General features: G+C 55.0%; 9 protein-coding genes across 9 annotated transcripts; 2 read left to right on the forward strand and 7 right to left on the reverse strand.

Moving 5' to 3' along the window:
* Positions 1–338: 338 nt before the first annotated feature.
* Positions 339–1,091, forward strand: PHYSODRAFT_378015 (hypothetical protein; the record flags this gene model as incomplete). Its single annotated transcript, XM_009520462.1, has 1 exon — positions 339–1,091. A coding segment is annotated over one exon (753 nt), but the record flags the coding sequence as incomplete, so codon positions are not given.
* A 1,064-nt stretch (positions 1,092–2,155) lies between these two features.
* On the reverse strand, positions 2,156–3,958 carry PHYSODRAFT_310790 (hypothetical protein; the record flags this gene model as incomplete). Its single annotated transcript, XM_009520463.1, has 4 exons — positions 2,156–2,389; positions 2,464–3,091; positions 3,148–3,203; positions 3,923–3,958. 4 exons carry the CDS (start codon positions 3,956–3,958, stop codon positions 2,156–2,158), a joined length of 954 nt encoding a protein of 317 aa, XP_009518758.1.
* A 3,653-nt stretch (positions 3,959–7,611) lies between these two features.
* PHYSODRAFT_487058 (hypothetical protein) lies at positions 7,612–8,205 on the reverse strand (the record flags this gene model as incomplete). Its single annotated transcript, XM_009520464.1, has 1 exon — positions 7,612–8,205. The coding sequence occupies one exon, from the start codon at positions 8,203–8,205 to the stop codon at positions 7,612–7,614; it is 594 nt and encodes a 197-aa protein (XP_009518759.1).
* Positions 8,206–8,739: 534 nt separating this feature from the next.
* On the reverse strand, positions 8,740–9,309 carry PHYSODRAFT_486251 (hypothetical protein; the record flags this gene model as incomplete). The annotated part of the gene is made up of 1 exon (XM_009520465.1): positions 8,740–9,309. One exon carries the CDS (start codon positions 9,307–9,309, stop codon positions 8,740–8,742), a length of 570 nt encoding a protein of 189 aa, XP_009518760.1.
* Positions 9,310–9,406: 97 nt separating this feature from the next.
* PHYSODRAFT_479941 (hypothetical protein) lies at positions 9,407–10,114 on the reverse strand (the record flags this gene model as incomplete). The annotated part of the gene is made up of 1 exon (XM_009520466.1): positions 9,407–10,114. The coding sequence occupies one exon, from the start codon at positions 10,112–10,114 to the stop codon at positions 9,407–9,409; it is 708 nt and encodes a 235-aa protein (XP_009518761.1).
* Positions 10,115–11,917: 1,803 nt separating this feature from the next.
* Positions 11,918–12,973, reverse strand: PHYSODRAFT_478488 (hypothetical protein; the record flags this gene model as incomplete). The annotated part of the gene is made up of 1 exon (XM_009520467.1): positions 11,918–12,973. The coding sequence occupies one exon, from the start codon at positions 12,971–12,973 to the stop codon at positions 11,918–11,920; it is 1,056 nt and encodes a 351-aa protein (XP_009518762.1).
* A 30-nt stretch (positions 12,974–13,003) lies between these two features.
* On the reverse strand, positions 13,004–13,210 carry PHYSODRAFT_394331 (hypothetical protein; the record flags this gene model as incomplete). The annotated part of the gene is made up of 1 exon (XM_009520468.1): positions 13,004–13,210. A coding segment is annotated over one exon (207 nt), but the record flags the coding sequence as incomplete, so codon positions are not given.
* A 9-nt stretch (positions 13,211–13,219) lies between these two features.
* On the reverse strand, positions 13,220–13,576 carry PHYSODRAFT_479041 (hypothetical protein; the record flags this gene model as incomplete). Its single annotated transcript, XM_009520469.1, has 1 exon — positions 13,220–13,576. A coding segment is annotated over one exon (357 nt), but the record flags the coding sequence as incomplete, so codon positions are not given.
* A 457-nt stretch (positions 13,577–14,033) lies between these two features.
* Positions 14,034–15,532, forward strand: PHYSODRAFT_257966 (hypothetical protein; the record flags this gene model as incomplete). The annotated part of the gene is made up of 2 exons (XM_009520470.1): positions 14,034–14,231; positions 14,252–15,532. The coding sequence occupies 2 exons, from the start codon at positions 14,034–14,036 to the stop codon at positions 15,530–15,532; spliced, it is 1,479 nt and encodes a 492-aa protein (XP_009518765.1).
* Between the last annotated feature and the right edge of the window lie 541 nt (positions 15,533–16,073).

Raw genomic sequence — 16,073 nt, forward strand, 5'->3', positions numbered from 1 at the left:
AAGACACGGTGACGGCGAGTACGCAGGACACACAACATGACGAGGAGCAGCAGAGCTGGTCCCAAGCTACCTGCACCGGTACAGTCGACGTGGCCACCCCCGTCGTCTCGAAAAACGCTCCTGCCATCCCATCGGGCATCGCCCCTATTAGCTCCGACATGAATAGCAGCAACAACAAACGGCCGTCCGACGCTGCTGAGGCTGAGGCTGGCAGTGTTAACACCGAGACGCCCGCGAAGTTGAGCGCAGCCGTATTCACGCCTACCAATTTCCGCGGATTTGTCCCCGGAGCGACCCTGAGCAGTGCGTCCGCTCCCGCTACACTGCACATTTCGCCGATGGCTTCAAGCGCGCGTACGATGCTTCCCCAGAAGCGAAAGCAACTGACCCGGAAGCAGAAGCTGCTAGCAGACATGCCGACGCTGGTGCTGGAGCAGCTCGAGCGCGAGGCCTTGCGATACCTGGATGACGCCGAGAGACTGAGCAAGAAGAAGTCGACGCCAGCCCCAGTTGACGCCGATGCCTTCCCGTGGGCTGCACGGGCCGCGAGCTTCCGCCCTGCGTTCTACAGACCCACAGTGATGTTGGGCCACAGCGGTGTGCGTCGACCCGGTATCGACGCTGTGAGCCGCTTGCTGGTCAGCCAAGACAAGCGCAGTATCAAGTGCTTCGTGCAGAGTGTCGACGAGGAGACCGGTAAGCTGTCCACGCAGTGCGATCATCTCAGCAAGAACGCATCGTCCGCGTCGCCGGCCTTTTTGATTCTGGACCTGCTGAGCTTGCACAGCATTCGCGAGCTGGAAGAGGTCGTGCGCACAAGGCTGGTACAGGCTCTGGGGAAGCGATCGCGCTACACCCGCGAGCATTTCGGCATGGAGGCGCACCAAGCGCAGCGTTGGCTGGAGCAGCAGCGTCGCAAGAAGGTCGGCGAGCAGCCACCTATCTCTCTTTGGTATTGCAGTGCGGATGGCGTCCGCCGTCACATCAAGCTCGATGAGTCGTCGGCCAAGCCGTCACCCAAGGACATGCAGGCGTGGCTCTGCTTCTGCGCGAATGTGTGCCATCTCTCGGTGGTGATCGCGGCGCCGAAGCGTTCGCAGTTGGTCTCAACGCCCGTGGCCGCTCAGCCCCAGCAGGTTGCAGTTGCTGGTGCAAAGTAAGTGGAAGACACAGAGGAGAATTTGAAGGAGCAGGAGATTGAAATGGACTCACAACAGTCTGCATTAATGGTTGATGCAAATTCTCAGTCTTTCGTGCCGTCAAAAGCAGGAAGTGATGGAACCACAACGCACCGAGGAACCAACCTTCGAGTATTCACTTGTGGTCGCGAGCCCGCGAGCAGTGTCGTTGGAGGCGCTGACCACCACGATAATGCGGAAGGAACGGAACACGTTGCGCATCATTCGAGCTCTCTTCCTCTCCTCCATGTTAGCACCCTTCAGCTTGCCGACAAAAGGAAACTCGTCCAGGAAGAAGACGAAAGGCTTGCCCGTATTCTTACGGCGTTGCTCAAGAGCATTCTCCACGTCTTGTCGCGCCAGAACAATTGGCTGCACCGCTGAGCGCTGCGAGGATAAAACTGTAGACCAGTAGACTGGGCGCAGTCGAAATCTCCGATCGAGCCTTCCTGCTTTTTGAATTTCTGTGTCATATCATCGTCGATGCAACTTCTGAACGCTGCCGACCGCATTGCGAAGGATTCATACACAGACTGCTGCGTGGAAGACGTCACACTCGTCCGTGGCTGGAGATTGAACGACATCTGCGTCTTGCCGGTGCCTGACGAGTTCTCCAGCACGACGAACTGCATGTGAGTCGAGCTATTGCGTTTGCCCCCGACCTCCGCCTGCATCTTCTTGATTATTGCCACTAGCTGCGTCACTTCGTCCGAGTTTGAGCTGCTCAGCCACTGCAGTGTACGAAGGCAAGGCGTAGTCGTCCTCGTCGATCCTAACACAGAAAGCGCTCCCCGCGACACCCACGATGCCGCACCAGATTCTCGCCCCCCCCTCGAGCGGGCAGATTCTGAAATACCCTGTACAATATGTAGACGAAATTGAGAGAGGTATGTGGACTTGCGTTCGAGTACGTCATTCAATCATTACCGCACTTTAACGCACTAGCACCCTGGACTTCTTGCTGCTTGCTTGTCGACTCAGTTTTTGGGTCCTTCGATGAGCCACTTAATGCCATTGCCGCGCTTGACGTTCTCGAACGCCTCCTTGGCTTCTTCAAAAGGAACCGTCTTGGAGATCAGCTCCTTGACGCTGAGCTTACCACTCGCGATCATGTCGAGCGCGAGCCGGTAGTCGCCCGCCGAGTAGCGGAAGCTGCCGGTCACGTGGAGCTCCTTGCCGCACAAGATGCCGATCGGGAACATGACGTCCGTCTGCAAGCACACACACACAACACTATCGTAGTTAGTCTCCTTTGGTGATCGGCCCAGCCGACCAACGCACGTACCTTGCCCATGCCGCCTTGAGTGTACGAGCCTCCGTTGCGCGCGATGTAGACGGCAGTCTGGATGCACGGCTCGGCCCTGCTAGCGTCGATCACCACGTCCGCGCCTTCACCGAGCCCGCACTCGGCGATGATCTCTTTGGCCGTCTCCTCTGGGGTGAGACTCGACTTACTCTGGAACACCTGCGTGGCCGCGTGCTCCTTGGCGAATGCCAAACGGGCCTCATTGACGTCAAAGACCACGACGATATTGCCCGGCCGGACGTTGGCCAGGCGGCAGAAGTGCACGGCCACGGCCGTGGGCTCGAGCAGCGCGCCCTCCTGCATGCTCACGTGGGGCGGCAGCTTGTAGCAGAAGTCCTCGGGGATGACGTAGAACTTGGCCAGCGTGCCGTCAATTGGCGGAGTAGCCGCGAACGCCATGCCCGGACACAGGTTGTAGCGGCCCTCAAGGCAGCGCACGCAGCGCCGGCACGGGATACCGGGCTCCATGGCCACTTGGTCACCCGGCTTGAGCGACTTAACAGCTGACCCAACGGCGTGCACGACGCCGGCCGACTCATGGCCCAGCACCATGGACTTCTCCACCACGAACTGCCCGATGCGGCTGTGCGTGTAGTAGTGAACGTCACTACCACAGATGCCCGTACATTGACGATCAAGTCGTGCGGGTCCTTGATCTCGGACACGGGGCGGTCCTCGTACGTGACCACGCCCACCTTCTCGAGCACGAAAGAGAGGTTCTGCGGGGAATGAGATCAATTAGAATGATGGCCATGGAGAGAGGGTGGTTGGTGTAGTGAGCCAGCGCACCTGCGGAGCCATTGATCATGGAGTTGCGTGAGGTTGAGCGCGAATCGGAAAGTGAGTGCTGGGAAGAGGCTCGACAATGGACGTCTTCAACGTGCCCATCAACAGCTTCAACCACGACCAGAACGATGCTCGTTGTCTGAGGCGGTCTGATTGAGTTGATGCAAAAAGGTCTGCTAGATTGGCGCAAGGGCCTTCAATCGTGAAGAGGAGACGAGGTCTGCAGGGCGCACGGCCGAGGAAGTTGAAATACCAACAAGAACGGTGCATATCAAAAGGTGCTTACAAACGAACCATTCTCGGAACGACATCGGCCGGTTAAGGATTTGTGGTCCTTCGATCAGCAGCCTGGCGCGCTTCACGTCTTCGAAAGCCTACTTTTCCAGCTCGAAAGATTCCTCCGCCAGGTTTTCCACGACAACTCTTACCGAAAACATTGCCGTCGTTTGGTAGATTCTTCTGCCTCTTCGTCTTCCCCCAAGCCCCTCTTCTTCTCCACACCGATAGACCCCACTTCGATGAACAGAATCAGCTTGCCAGCGCCCGTTTCCTTCGTGCCATCACCCGCAGCCTTTGCCCCCATCAGCTCTTGGAACTCCTGTACCCCTCCATTGCGCGAAATGCGGTAAAAGTCCGCGTGCTGCAGCCCAACTTGCTCCAAATACTCGTGCGCCGACATCGACGCCATCGATAAGTCAGACGTGAAGTAGCTATGCTGGAGCTCTGGGATCGCCACCAAATGAGTGGCCGTCTTTGTCGGCACACGCTGTAGAATTTGCTTCAAAGTATCGAAATCCAAGACCCCATGATCGTTAGACTGGGGCATAATTATTATGTGTTGCTAATCTACTGACGCATCTGTTGCAAGCAAATCAACGGAAAACCTGTTGCCCGTGTCGGGTTATCTGTTGCGGGTGTAGGGCTAAGCAACAGGTTTTCCGCGATGAAAATGCGCAACAGATAACAAGTACCAGTCCGTTCCAGATCTACTGGAGGTTTGAGCACGTCTGGCTCGCAATTGGTTAAAAATAGTTGTATGCCCGTGTGATTGGTAGTAATGCAACCGCCTGCTCATAGCGGTTTGACTGGTGTGCAGAGCTCCGCACAGCTCGAAAAATTGGCGCCAGGGGAAGCGCTTAAGCTCCAATGATGCTTTCATCGATGAAGAAGCCACCACTGCCATTAACGATTTCGCCCCTCCCCTACCAAGCACCCACCTACCAAACCCAACAAGCTACTCGATGTCGCACCCCAACAAGACCTCGCACCCCAAGACCAAGCACCTTTCGGACGCGGAACGTGCCCTCGTGGTGTCGGCCCTCCTCAACCGAGCGACAGTCGGCGCCCTACCGCGTGGTGCGCTGTCTGCTGTTGCAGACACCTTCGGGGTCAGCGCTCAGACCATCAGCCGTGTCTGGCGCCGGACCCTGGGCAACTTTCAACGCACCGGGGTGTACGCATCGCCCTCAAGAATGCGCAGCACTGGGCGCAGACGTGTCGACCGTTCCTGCGAGCTGGAGCGCCTCCGCGCGGTCGATCCGCAGCGCCGGAGCACCATCCGTGCAGCCGCCCAAGCCTGTTTCCTCCCACCAACCACGCTGTTCCGACAGGTGAGCATCGGGAAGCTCCGCGTGGAGACGTCCGTTGTCAAGCCCATGCTGTCGGACGACGACACGAAGTCGAGGATTGCATTTAGTGTGGGGCACGTAAATGCAGGAACGCATCATTTCAGTGACATGGAAGATGTAGTCCACGTGGATGAAAAACTCTTCTATCTCTGCAAGGTGAAGCGTCGCTTCGTGCTTCTACTGGACTAGCCCAACCCTCTTCATCGACTCAAGAGCAAGCGTCATATTCCCAAGGTGGTGATGCTAGCAGCAGTAGCCCGCCCGCGCCATGACCCCATCACGGGCAAGTTCTTTGATGGAAAGCTGGGGGTCTGGTCGTTTTTGACACACGAGCCAGCGAAACGAAGCAGCCGCAATCGCCCCGCTGGAACGCTGGTGCCATATCCGGTGGCCGTCAACAAGGAGACCTACCGCAAGATGCTGGTGGAGCACGTGCTCCCGTCCATCCAAGCAAAGTTTCCGGGTGAGGCGGACGGGAGGCGTGTCACCGTGCAGCAAGACAACGCCTCACCGCATATCCAGCCAGACCACGTGGCGTGGAGGCAGGCAGTAAACGCCTCCGGGTGCGATGTACACTTGCGGTTCCAACCGTCTAACAGCCCTGATATGAACGTATTAGATCTTGCTGTCTTCAACGCCCTACAGTCGCGACAAGAGCGAATGGCCGCCCACACCCTCGACGACCTGGTGGCCAACGTGAAGGTCGCGCTGGACGAGCTGCCGCCGGCAACACTGGACGCGGGCTTCTTGACGCTCCAATGCGTGATGAACGATTGTGTTGCTGCTGGTGGTGACAACACATTCAAGATTCGACACATGTCGAAGTCGAAGCTTGCGCGGGAGGGACGACTTCCACGGTGCATCAAGTGCTCTGTTACTACTGCCTCATTTCTGCCTCCTATCGATCGATCTACAGATTCTGGCCATAGTGAAACTAGTACTAGTATTTTCCTACTACCTCTGTGCTGAAAATAACGCACCTTCAAAAAATATTTGCGCATAGCTCCGCCTCGTTTTTTTCACCGATATAGGATTTGCAGAGGTTTAATGAAGTGCCCTACAAAAGAAAAGGATCCAAGTCTGAAGTCTCAAATGCAGAGGGTAGTAGCGAGGGCTGGTGCTGGGGTATCAGCTGCGGTGGAGAGGGACGTTGCCCAGCACAACTAACCGGACGAGGTTGGGCAGCACGAAGCTGCTCTGCGTAGATCGGCTCTACAGAGAGCATTGCGATTGCTGAGTGAGCGCTGAAGAGGATCTCGGCATCACACATCAGAGTGGTGGGGAGTTGGCCAGCATTGATCAGCTTGTCCTTGTGCATGTGCGTGAGCCGGTAGTTGTTGCGCCCTTCGTTGGTCATGACCTCCTTCATGACAAGTTGCAGCGTTAAGAATGTCTTGATGAGAGTCTCTGCCGTAGTCTCTGCAAACGCGAGCTCAACTTCCTTGATGAGATCCTCCGTGGTCCGTGGGCTGGTGTGAGACTGGAGAGACTGTATACTGCAGAAGTAGCCGAGATCCAGGCAATTGAGATCTGGGCTTTGGGCAGGTTGGTTCTTGAGTCGGATATTTCATCCGTCGGCGCGTCCAGCAGCGAGCACTTCAGCGTCCTCCTCAAGCACATGTGGCCTCGCGTTGTCTTGTTGAATGCGAATGAGAGTGGCCTTCTGATCTTGAGGCCACTTCGCCTTGATGGCAGGAATAACGTCGGTCACGAGCATGCGGCGCGCCAAGGTACGGTTCATAGAGACGGGTTTTATCTCCTCGACACCTGCGGGGCGGTTGACACTCCAGCGTTGTGTAATGTAGGTTTCCACGACAGGCCAAGCCCTATCTTGCCGTCCCAGTCGCCGCGTGGCCGCGCCACAGCGCACAGGAACATCACCTTCTTGATGTGACGCTTGCTTTGAACGTACTGCACGGAAGCTTCTTCCAGGGGTGTGCCGTCCTTGCCCGTCAGCACGTACACACGCTGGCCGATCTTTTTGACGTAGAACCACTTCTCGTCAATGTGGACTACGTCGAACATTGGGTCGAAATAGTACTGCCCGTCTCCGTTTAGCTTCACGTGGTTCACGGGGAACTTCAGGCGCGCCACCCTATGCGATGCCGTAAGCAGGGGCCGTGTGTGCCTCAGGGCCCGCCTCATGTAGCCCTCCTTGATCAACTGTTGGACAAGGTAGGAACTTGTATTCGACGTCTGTTGGACCTTGCGGTGGTTCTCACGCTCGTTGACGGGCACGGCTGACACATGCTCGCAGAGGACGGCTCGGTCTAGCTTCTTTCTGCCACGCGCACTCTTTCTTGACTTGACAACTGCAGCGACGCGGTCGCCCACCGAACTAATCCCTCTCTCCCAAATGCGCGCGACGACGAAACGGCTTAAGTGAAAGTGTGCTGCAGTCTGGACAATGTCCCCAGGGCTCAACACACCTCTGGTGCTGCGAAGGAGCAGCGTCTCCCAAACGGCTTGCCGTTCTTCATCGGTTGCTTGCTTCATGGGCAGGAGAGTGCGTCTTGAACAGGAGGCTGCGTCTTGAGCGGGAGGCTGTAGCTCTTCGAATGAGCACTAGAGGAAGTTGTGCGGTCCAGAAAAATGGGCGGGAGATTCGCAATTCAAACGATCGGATTTACAAGGGTATCGTTCTGAACAGGATGCAATCTGATTGGCTAGGTGCGTTATTTTCCGCTCAGAGGTAGTATAGTTTAGGAACAAGCTAAATAGTGGTACATATCAATAGATTTGGAACGGACTGGTAGAGTGTAGTCGGTACATGTGTTGTATCCATGAATGCTAATCGAAATGCAATTTGAGGCTGTGGCGGCAACAGAGTAGATTCCTGAATATTTCGCTGCTCGTGTGCACGTATCAGTCCGGGCACCAAGTCGTCTACTTGGTAGTATTGCACGTCGCCGTGAACGAAGGCCACGCTCCACTCGAAAACCCCGTCTTTCTCCGACAGTCGAACACCGCCAACTGGACCAATACGATCTTCGCGAAAAGTAGAAGCTTGGCCTTCCTTTTGAACGTCAACTTGTGTAATGAAAGCCCACTGCAAAGGAGTGTAAGGCTCTTTGGTAAGAAGGGCTTCAAGCCGATCGGGATCCCAAAAGTTGGTAGATGCCTGCTCTTGTTGACGGGCTCCAACCGGTGCTCGAGGTCGGCCTGGAGACCTCCGTGCTTGGATAACTTCTGTTGCAAGCTCCAAATCTAGCTTTTTCAGCAGTTTGAGGGAGGCAATCACATGCGAGCAGACCCAGCCAGAGTGCATGTACCTCTTGCAGGTGCATCGGAGTGTATCTCGAACCATTTCAATCTGTTCAGGTGCCATCGTAAGATATTAGACTCAGAAACAATAAATTCAGATGGAACATGAATCTTACGTCGGATAAAGGCCAAGTAGGGCGAAGTTGAAACTCTGGCATCGCTCGTGCGCGCTCGACGTTGACCGACACCTGTTGCAATGAAAGAAACTTCATCCAAATGTCAAAGATGGGCGCAGTCTTCCTGTACTACCTTCTAGCGACGAAACAAAGCTGTATATAATCATCAATTAGCATAATGAACCTGGTAGAAAGTAAACGCAATATTTAAACGTACGTTTTCGAGCGCGTGGTAGTGACCGTAGACCCAGCCAAGTTCTTCGAACGCACAATGGCGTTACCACTGTTGAATACGATTCGAACGGGAATGCCACGTTGGCCGGGCTCCGTTATTTCACGATGATTTTCTGGCAACGTCAGTAACAACTTGGCCTTAGAGACTGCATCCTTCGGCAAAGGGCCTGTGCAAGTGTAATTTAGCAGCACGCGTTAGTATAATGTCACAATTCAAAGCATGTAATTTACTCACATTCGCAGAAATGACCCTGAGGGCCGTCCGATAACGTATCCGAACCAAGAATTAAGAGTCTGGCCAGAGCAGAGTTTAATACGTGAATCGTCGGGGCCTTCTCAAAGGCTGTGATCACCTCTTTTATCACTTTGTGGTGGCTCTCAATGGCCTGCTGTATTGGCAAGACTCCTGGTATCGGACTGCTGTTTACGCTCCACCGCTCCCATCGCGATGTGAGGTAGATATCTTCTAGCCACTCCGCATACGCGGTCTCTCCTTTTAACTTCCACCACCGCACAACGCACTTCGAGAGATTGCGAAATTGATTTAGGGAGCGCGTTTCGCGAAGCCACTTCAGCTGAGGAAGTGCGTACTTCTTGTAGAAGCTTTTGTCGACTAGCTTTGAGCGCTGCTTTCTGGCCTGCCCCAGAAGATGTTCCCAACAGGACAAAATGATCACTTCCGGCCAGACGGTCTCCAGCGCACGAGCTATAGCACTGCAGTGATCGATACTGCAGCAAGCTAAATTCACGTCAACGTCAAGAAACATGCGTCCGTATTTAATGAGCGCACCGAACATTTGCTCGTATGCAAAAGTGCACTCCGACCGGACAAACATGTACAGCCAGGGCCTAAATCGCTGAACATGGTGAGTTGTCTCCCATTCAACAGAGATCCTACCGCAATCCACCAACGTCCAGTTGCCACAATGGAATTCGGTATGTGCCGTCCGTCGACATCGCAAGACTGCCTCTCTGAGAGGTTGTCGCTTTTGCCACGTTACGAAATAGCGCTCGCGAGGTCATGATTAAGCCGAGCGAAGCTTTCGTTTTTCCGTTGTCGTCAAAATTGTGCTGGAAGCGCTCGAGCACGAGCAACTCGTTCATCTTTGCGAAGTCTGACTCGTCGGCAGAGTCGAAAACTTCACGGGTTTGACACAATCGCGAGTGTGCCCAGATGTCAATTGTGTTGAAGTCGTCAATATCCCAGCCTTCCTCCATATTTTTCTTGATAGTCGCTTTTCTATTCTCGATCTTACGAACCTCAGGCACCAAATTCAAAAGGTCAGGATCGCGTCGATATTTGTGCAACAACATATTGCGTACTCGACCTGCTCCCATACCTAACTCCAATAGTGAGTCAATTTCAGACTTGTGAACAGCTGCAATACCATGCCGCGTGCGCGAGCCAGAAGCATCACCGTGCTCACCCTTCTGCAACAACTCGTATCGAACTAAGTTAGCTCCAAGTTTCCGCTCAACAATTTTGAGGCGGCTGGGGCACATAGCATGCGAGCGACATTTGAACTCAGTCCCAGTGACATTTTTGGAGGTGTACCATGTTTTGTAGGTGTATTCAAACTCATTGTGCTGCTGTAGTGCCATGGTCGCCTCCTGTAGCGAATCGTAGAACCCCATCGACACATACTTCGCTACGGTAGCCTCCACCAACTCTAAAGCACCGTGATCTACACCCACGTTGATCTCAACTTCGTCGTCGTCCCCAAAATCTAGCTGCTGGCAAATCGAGTCCAGTTGCTCATCCTCATCAGCGCTGTCACCAACGTTGTCCTCCACGTAGCGTGCGTTCCCCGTTGTAGCTGAGCTAGTGCAAGGCACGGCCGCAGAAGCGCTACCTTCCATGATGCCTCAGGCTGGAAAGTGAGACCTGGAGAAGACAACAGCTTTGTAACCACTGGACTACTGCGCATCTAAATATACACACAAAAATAAATTCCGATATGACTCGACGTATGAAGGGCATCACGTTGATAATGTAGTATCAGCATATCTTGGCCATAGAAATATACTACAACGCAAACACTCCGGCTGTCATTCGACTACATGGTGTAGTGCGATGTGACAGATAATCCAGGAGGCTCATTCATAGTATCTGTTGCGCATTTTCATCACGGAAAACCTGTTGCTTAGCTCCCCTACACCCACAACAGATAACCCGACACAGGCAACAGGTTTTCCGTTGATTTGCTTACAACAGATGCGTCAGTAGATTAGCAACAGATAATAATATACTAGACTCACCCGAGAGAAACATGTCCCCATCCACGAAGTCGGAAAGCTCGTGGTCCGTGCTTCGGCCGCAGTCACTCGATACTTCGCCCATATCCCTGCCCGACCGAACAATGAAGTCAACTTGGTCTTCATCGCTGATGCTACGAATCATGTTGGCAAACCTGGCACCGCTAGCCCGCCAACAATCCACAAACTCCCTCGGCCACTTGGTGTTCGGCATCGACACAAAGGGGATAACCGTGTTCTGCCTCAGCTGGTTCGGCAGACTTGTGACGCAGTCCACATCGTGCTCAACGCCCAGTTCATACAGCAGACGGCCCAGAAATTGGGGGAACCTTACTCCACTGAAGCCCCCACAGTGACTGGCAAGGACGACTGCGGCTGTGACTAAAGCGTCCAGCGACATACCGTTCCTGGGGTTCTGCTTGGACTCGTAGAAATCGCATGGCACACTGAACTGCCGCCACTGCTTGTACACTGGGAATCGAAGTGGGCGAAGCGTCTTCCCTGTGTCTCGACGCCAAACAGGAAGTTGGTGGTCGCTCATCAGTGTCAAGTGCAGCAGCATGTCTTCCTCTGGGCCTGGGAAGCCGCAGCTGAAACCCCACTTCTCGCTGCTCTTGGGTGACTCTGTATCATCCAGACCCACCTCGGAGAACCCCGCAGTACCGTCCAGAAGCAACTTGAAAGGCTCCTTGTCCTCCAGACAAGCGAAGTGGCCATCGACCAACGTGATGTGGCCGTCAATCTCCTTGAACTTGGAGCCCAAGAGCACGCAGAACTGCTCCAGCTCAAAGTCCGGTCGCCTTTTGAAACATCGGAACTGCTGCGCCAACTCTCTCGCCATGTCCGTCAGATACCCAAGTCGACTTTTCCCACTGGATGCGAACGGGTTCCGCTCCATGTAGAGCTGGGCTCGCAAAGCAGACAGAGGCCTGCTATGCTGGAGGATCCACAGGAAGCATGGGTCCACGCACGGTGTGGTGTCAAACGCAGGAAGACACGGCACCATCACACACCACGGAGTTTCGAGCCCGGACGACGACGAGATGGCCCTCGAGTTCCCACTCGAGCTTGGGCTCAGGAGATGGCGCGCTGAGCCGTTTGTGGCGCTGGCCACCACCACAATGCGAAAAGATCGAAGCGCGTTCAGCATCACTGCTTCATTCTCGCCTCCTTCTCCTGCTTCATTCTCGCCTCCTTCTCCTCGCCTTCGTAGTTGCCCACGCGGAGAAATTCGTCCAGGAAGAATACGAAAGGCTTGTCCGTCTTCCTTCGGCGGTAGTCGCGGGCACGCTCCACGTCTTCTCTCGTGGCTTCCAGCCCTGACGCCACGTCCAATCCGTGAAGCGCGGCGATAACGAAGCTGTAGATAAAGAGCCTTGGAGATGCGATAAAGTCCGCCACCGAGCCTTCTCCCAGTGTCTTGGCATCTTGTCGGATGCAACTTCTAAACCCTCCCGATCTCCTGATGAAGCCGCCATATATGTCTTGGTGCACGTCCCCGAGGCTCACGCACACCATGTAGAAGACGTCACACTCACCCGTGGCCTGGAGGTTAAAGGTCTTCTGCGTCTTGCCAGTGCCCGACGAGTTCTCCAGCACGACAAAGGGCATCGTCAAGGCGTCACAGCCCTCCGATCCCTTCTGCATTGTCTTGATAGTTGCCACCAGGTTCTGCACTTCCGCTGACGCCTTGAGTCTCCCAGCCACTCCGTTGTAGAGAGGCCTCTGGGCGGAGTTCTCGACTCGGATAGACGACGACGTGGGGAGCTTCACCAACACGTTAACGTCGCCAGACCCAGCTTTGGGCCCTACGTCTTCGACCGACAGCCCCACACTGCTGATCGGCGATTCCACAATATCAAGCTCTTTCAGGTGCTTCGTGTCGGCGTCACCCGCGCCGTTCTCAATGTCCGCCACTGTAACCCAGTTGCCGTCATCCTTCTTTGCCAAGAAGAGCCGCAGCGCGGAGCCAGGAAACGGGTACTTGTGCTCGTCTCTGATCGCCTGCTTCAGGAAGCCGACGCACCTGCTCTCGTCGAATTCCACAGAGAACGCGCTCCCCGGCATACCAACAACGCCACAGACGATGACTACCGTGGGGGGCCTCACCACCACGTGAACATCGCGCAACCCTGCGTCCTGGTTAGTTTTGGTAACGCAAGACACGCTTTTCGCCGTCCGACCCCCATCGCTGAGGCATGTCATCTCATCCAGTTCCTTCATGTGCTTGGTGACTCGCGCGCCGTTCTTCACGTCGTTTATCGTCAGCCACTCGCCGTCATCCTTCTTTGCCAGGAAAAGCCGCAGCCGGTAGGCAGCGACGTTTTTCAAGTCATCCTGCTTTTCCGCGCTGATCGCCGTCTTCAAGTCATGCACGGACTCGTTCTCATTGAGTTGCACAGAAAACACGTCCTCGGGTACACCAACGATACTACAGGAGATCGGTAGCGTCGCGGGAAGCCTCACCAGCACGTGGACTTCGCGAAGTCCCTCACGGATTCGGTCATTGGTAGCTTCTTGCAGTACGTTTGCCGCCGATAACCCGACCGTGCGCAGTCGTGACTGCTCCTCAAGTTTCTTCAAGTGGGCGCTGACACCCACGCCGTCCTCGACGTCTTTTTCCGTCATCCATTTGGCGTCAAGTTTCTTCGCCAGGAAGAGCTTCAGTCTGGAAGCAGGACATGGGAACTTCTGCTTCTCATTAATCGCCTTCTTCAGCTCGTAGACAAAGTCGTTCGGATCCACTTCCACTGAGAACGCGCGTCGTGGCACACCGACAACGCCGCACATGAACTTCACCAACGTCATCTCTGCTCGGCTCGAATGGGGAGTCGCGAAATGCAGAAGGTCTTACCTTCAATCAATCAATTTGACTTCGAGGATGATTCTTTTTACTCTTTTCAAAGAGCGATCAAAACCATCGGACATTGTCGATGGAGGTTGCATTAGTCTTAAACCTTCGCCTTGCCTATTTTGAAACAGCACGGCGATTGATGTTTATTGTCAAAATGGGGACTCTACAGTTTGACTTCGGAAGCTGCATGGGGCCCGCAAGCGCCGGATGAATCCGCACCCCCAGTTTACAGAGGCGGCCGATGTCCACGTGCAGACCCTCAGTCCAACTCCAGTACTCGCGTGTTGGCTTCGATGGCTGGTATCCCGAGTTCGGAGGCATCATCCGCCCGAATCAGAGCCCTCAAGCTGGGCGGCACTGTACTTCGAGCAGCAGAAGGCTCTAAGCGAGGAGCAATGTTGGGCTATAAGAATGAGGCCGGCCGTGATCGGGGCCGCTCTTGCTGTGGTCGGGCGCATCGCCTTAGCGCCGATGATGCTCATTCTGGTGTTTGCCAGCACTGGTTACCTCACCACCGGCACGTTCTTCATCGATGCCAAGGACAGCTACTTCGCCTTCAACGAGATGGACCTGGTCATGACGGGAGGCTGCGGCCATGCCACCTCCCGTGTCAAAGGACTCTGCTCCAGGCCGATGCATTCAACCACGAGGTGCTCAAGAGCAAACCCAACTTCGAGAGCTTGTTCACTGCCACGTCGTGGGATTATTCGGCTCTCAGTGCTGAAGCCTTGGCGCTCGGAGATGCGCTGGACGCCAATGAAGCCATCTGCACGAGTGGTGTGAACGAGTGGGGGTCTCCAAACATCGTCATCACAGCCACAGGCGAGGAGATCCTCGATGTGATCACCGTGCTGAAGCTATCAGTGGCGCCGCAGATGCTGGCAGAGCTGAGGAAGGGGATTGAGCTCAAGAGCGAGTGCGAGACTAAGTGGGCCATCATGGCCCTGATCCATTTGTTCCAGTTCCAGACCGTCAAGGACAGCCTGGACTACTCGTCGATCCCCGCCGCCGACTTTAATGTGTTCCCCGAGTACACCGAGTGTCGGCCTGCTGTCTCGAATGACAACATCGTCGGGGTGAAGCTGGCTTTGGCCACTGATGGGGACGATCCGCTCGCAGTTGTCCCTGAACTGTTGACGCAGTTTCCGTACGAATTCAAGAGCAACTTGTCGCCCGTGTCTCGAACGATGCCCGCGCACAACACAGTTCACAAGGCCACGACTGTCACTCAGTCCTTGTTTCACGCGTACTTCGGAGGCTGTCGAGTTCGAGAGGTCAACACTACGGGCGTGTACATTGAAGACACTTGCTCTCTGATCAAGCGGTGGGAGACGTATGGCCTCATGATCCAGTCGCCCGACGACATTCCAGTATGCACCACTAGCGGTGTGTGCGTCCATAACTACTACAACTCGCTCTGGGAGTGGGTGAGCAAGGTTGATCCCAGCGTGGAAGGGAGGATCGCCGAGTACATCAACGTCTTCCGAAGTCGCTACGCTGATACTGTGGAGCTAAGCGTCCTACCAGGGATGGTAGTGCTGCAGATGCTGCTCATGGGGATCATCAGCCTGTACCAAGTGATGTCACACAAGCGCTCGGTGTTGCTGACTCAGACATGGGCGTATCGATGCCAGAATGGGCGGATGCAAGTGCTCTACCTCGCTCAAGTCACGTATCACTTGGCCCGCAACTCGGATTTGTACTACTTGGGCCTCGCCACGGGGACGCTGACGCTGGAGTCGCTGGCCAACTTGACGTTCAGCTTCTTCGCCTTCTCGTACTCGTTTATCAACCTGGTGAAGGCGCGTTCGGGCGAGCAGCAATTGGATCGGTACTTCCGACTGACCTGGGAGACCATGCAAGTGGTCATCACGACCTGTGTAGCAGTGGCCCTGTTCTCGGTGAGGTGACGTCGCTGGCCTTCGTCGTTGACTGGAATGGCGAATTGCTGCGGAAGACGACGGACCGAGGAGCGAAATACTGCGGACTCAACGACTCGTGCATCCTAATGAAGGCCAACCTGGCCGTCACAATCGCCATGATCTCCGCTGTATTGGGGCTGGCCGCTGAGACCGCCTCCATCCTGGTTCAGAGAAGCTGTTGCCGCGCACAGCACCTTACAGGTTTACATGGCTCGGCTTAGTCATGGGAGGCTGCGTCAGGACGGAGTCACCCTCGGACGAGCATCCTCGGTATTTTCTTTGGTACTACCGCGAAACTCGGCTATCATCCGACCCGAGTCGACATCAAATGCAGCGGAGCCCCGATCGAGAAGGTCTGTCGTGTGCGTGTCAAGTGTCCTTCCGTTTGACCAGGAAGTCCCGCTCACAAGTTTTGAGCAACATTGTCTTGGCTCGCCATTCTGCAGAATGTTTAAGGATTGCGGAGATTTTGCCTATGTTTGTTACCGAAGGAAGCACTGCACGAGTGTTGAGGCGCTGCTGCTGACCG

Source organism: Phytophthora sojae, assembly GCF_000149755.1.
Source record: "Phytophthora sojae unplaced genomic scaffold PHYSOscaffold_2, whole genome shotgun sequence".
Taxonomy (NCBI): Eukaryota; Oomycota; class Peronosporomycetes; order Peronosporales; family Peronosporaceae; genus Phytophthora; species Phytophthora sojae.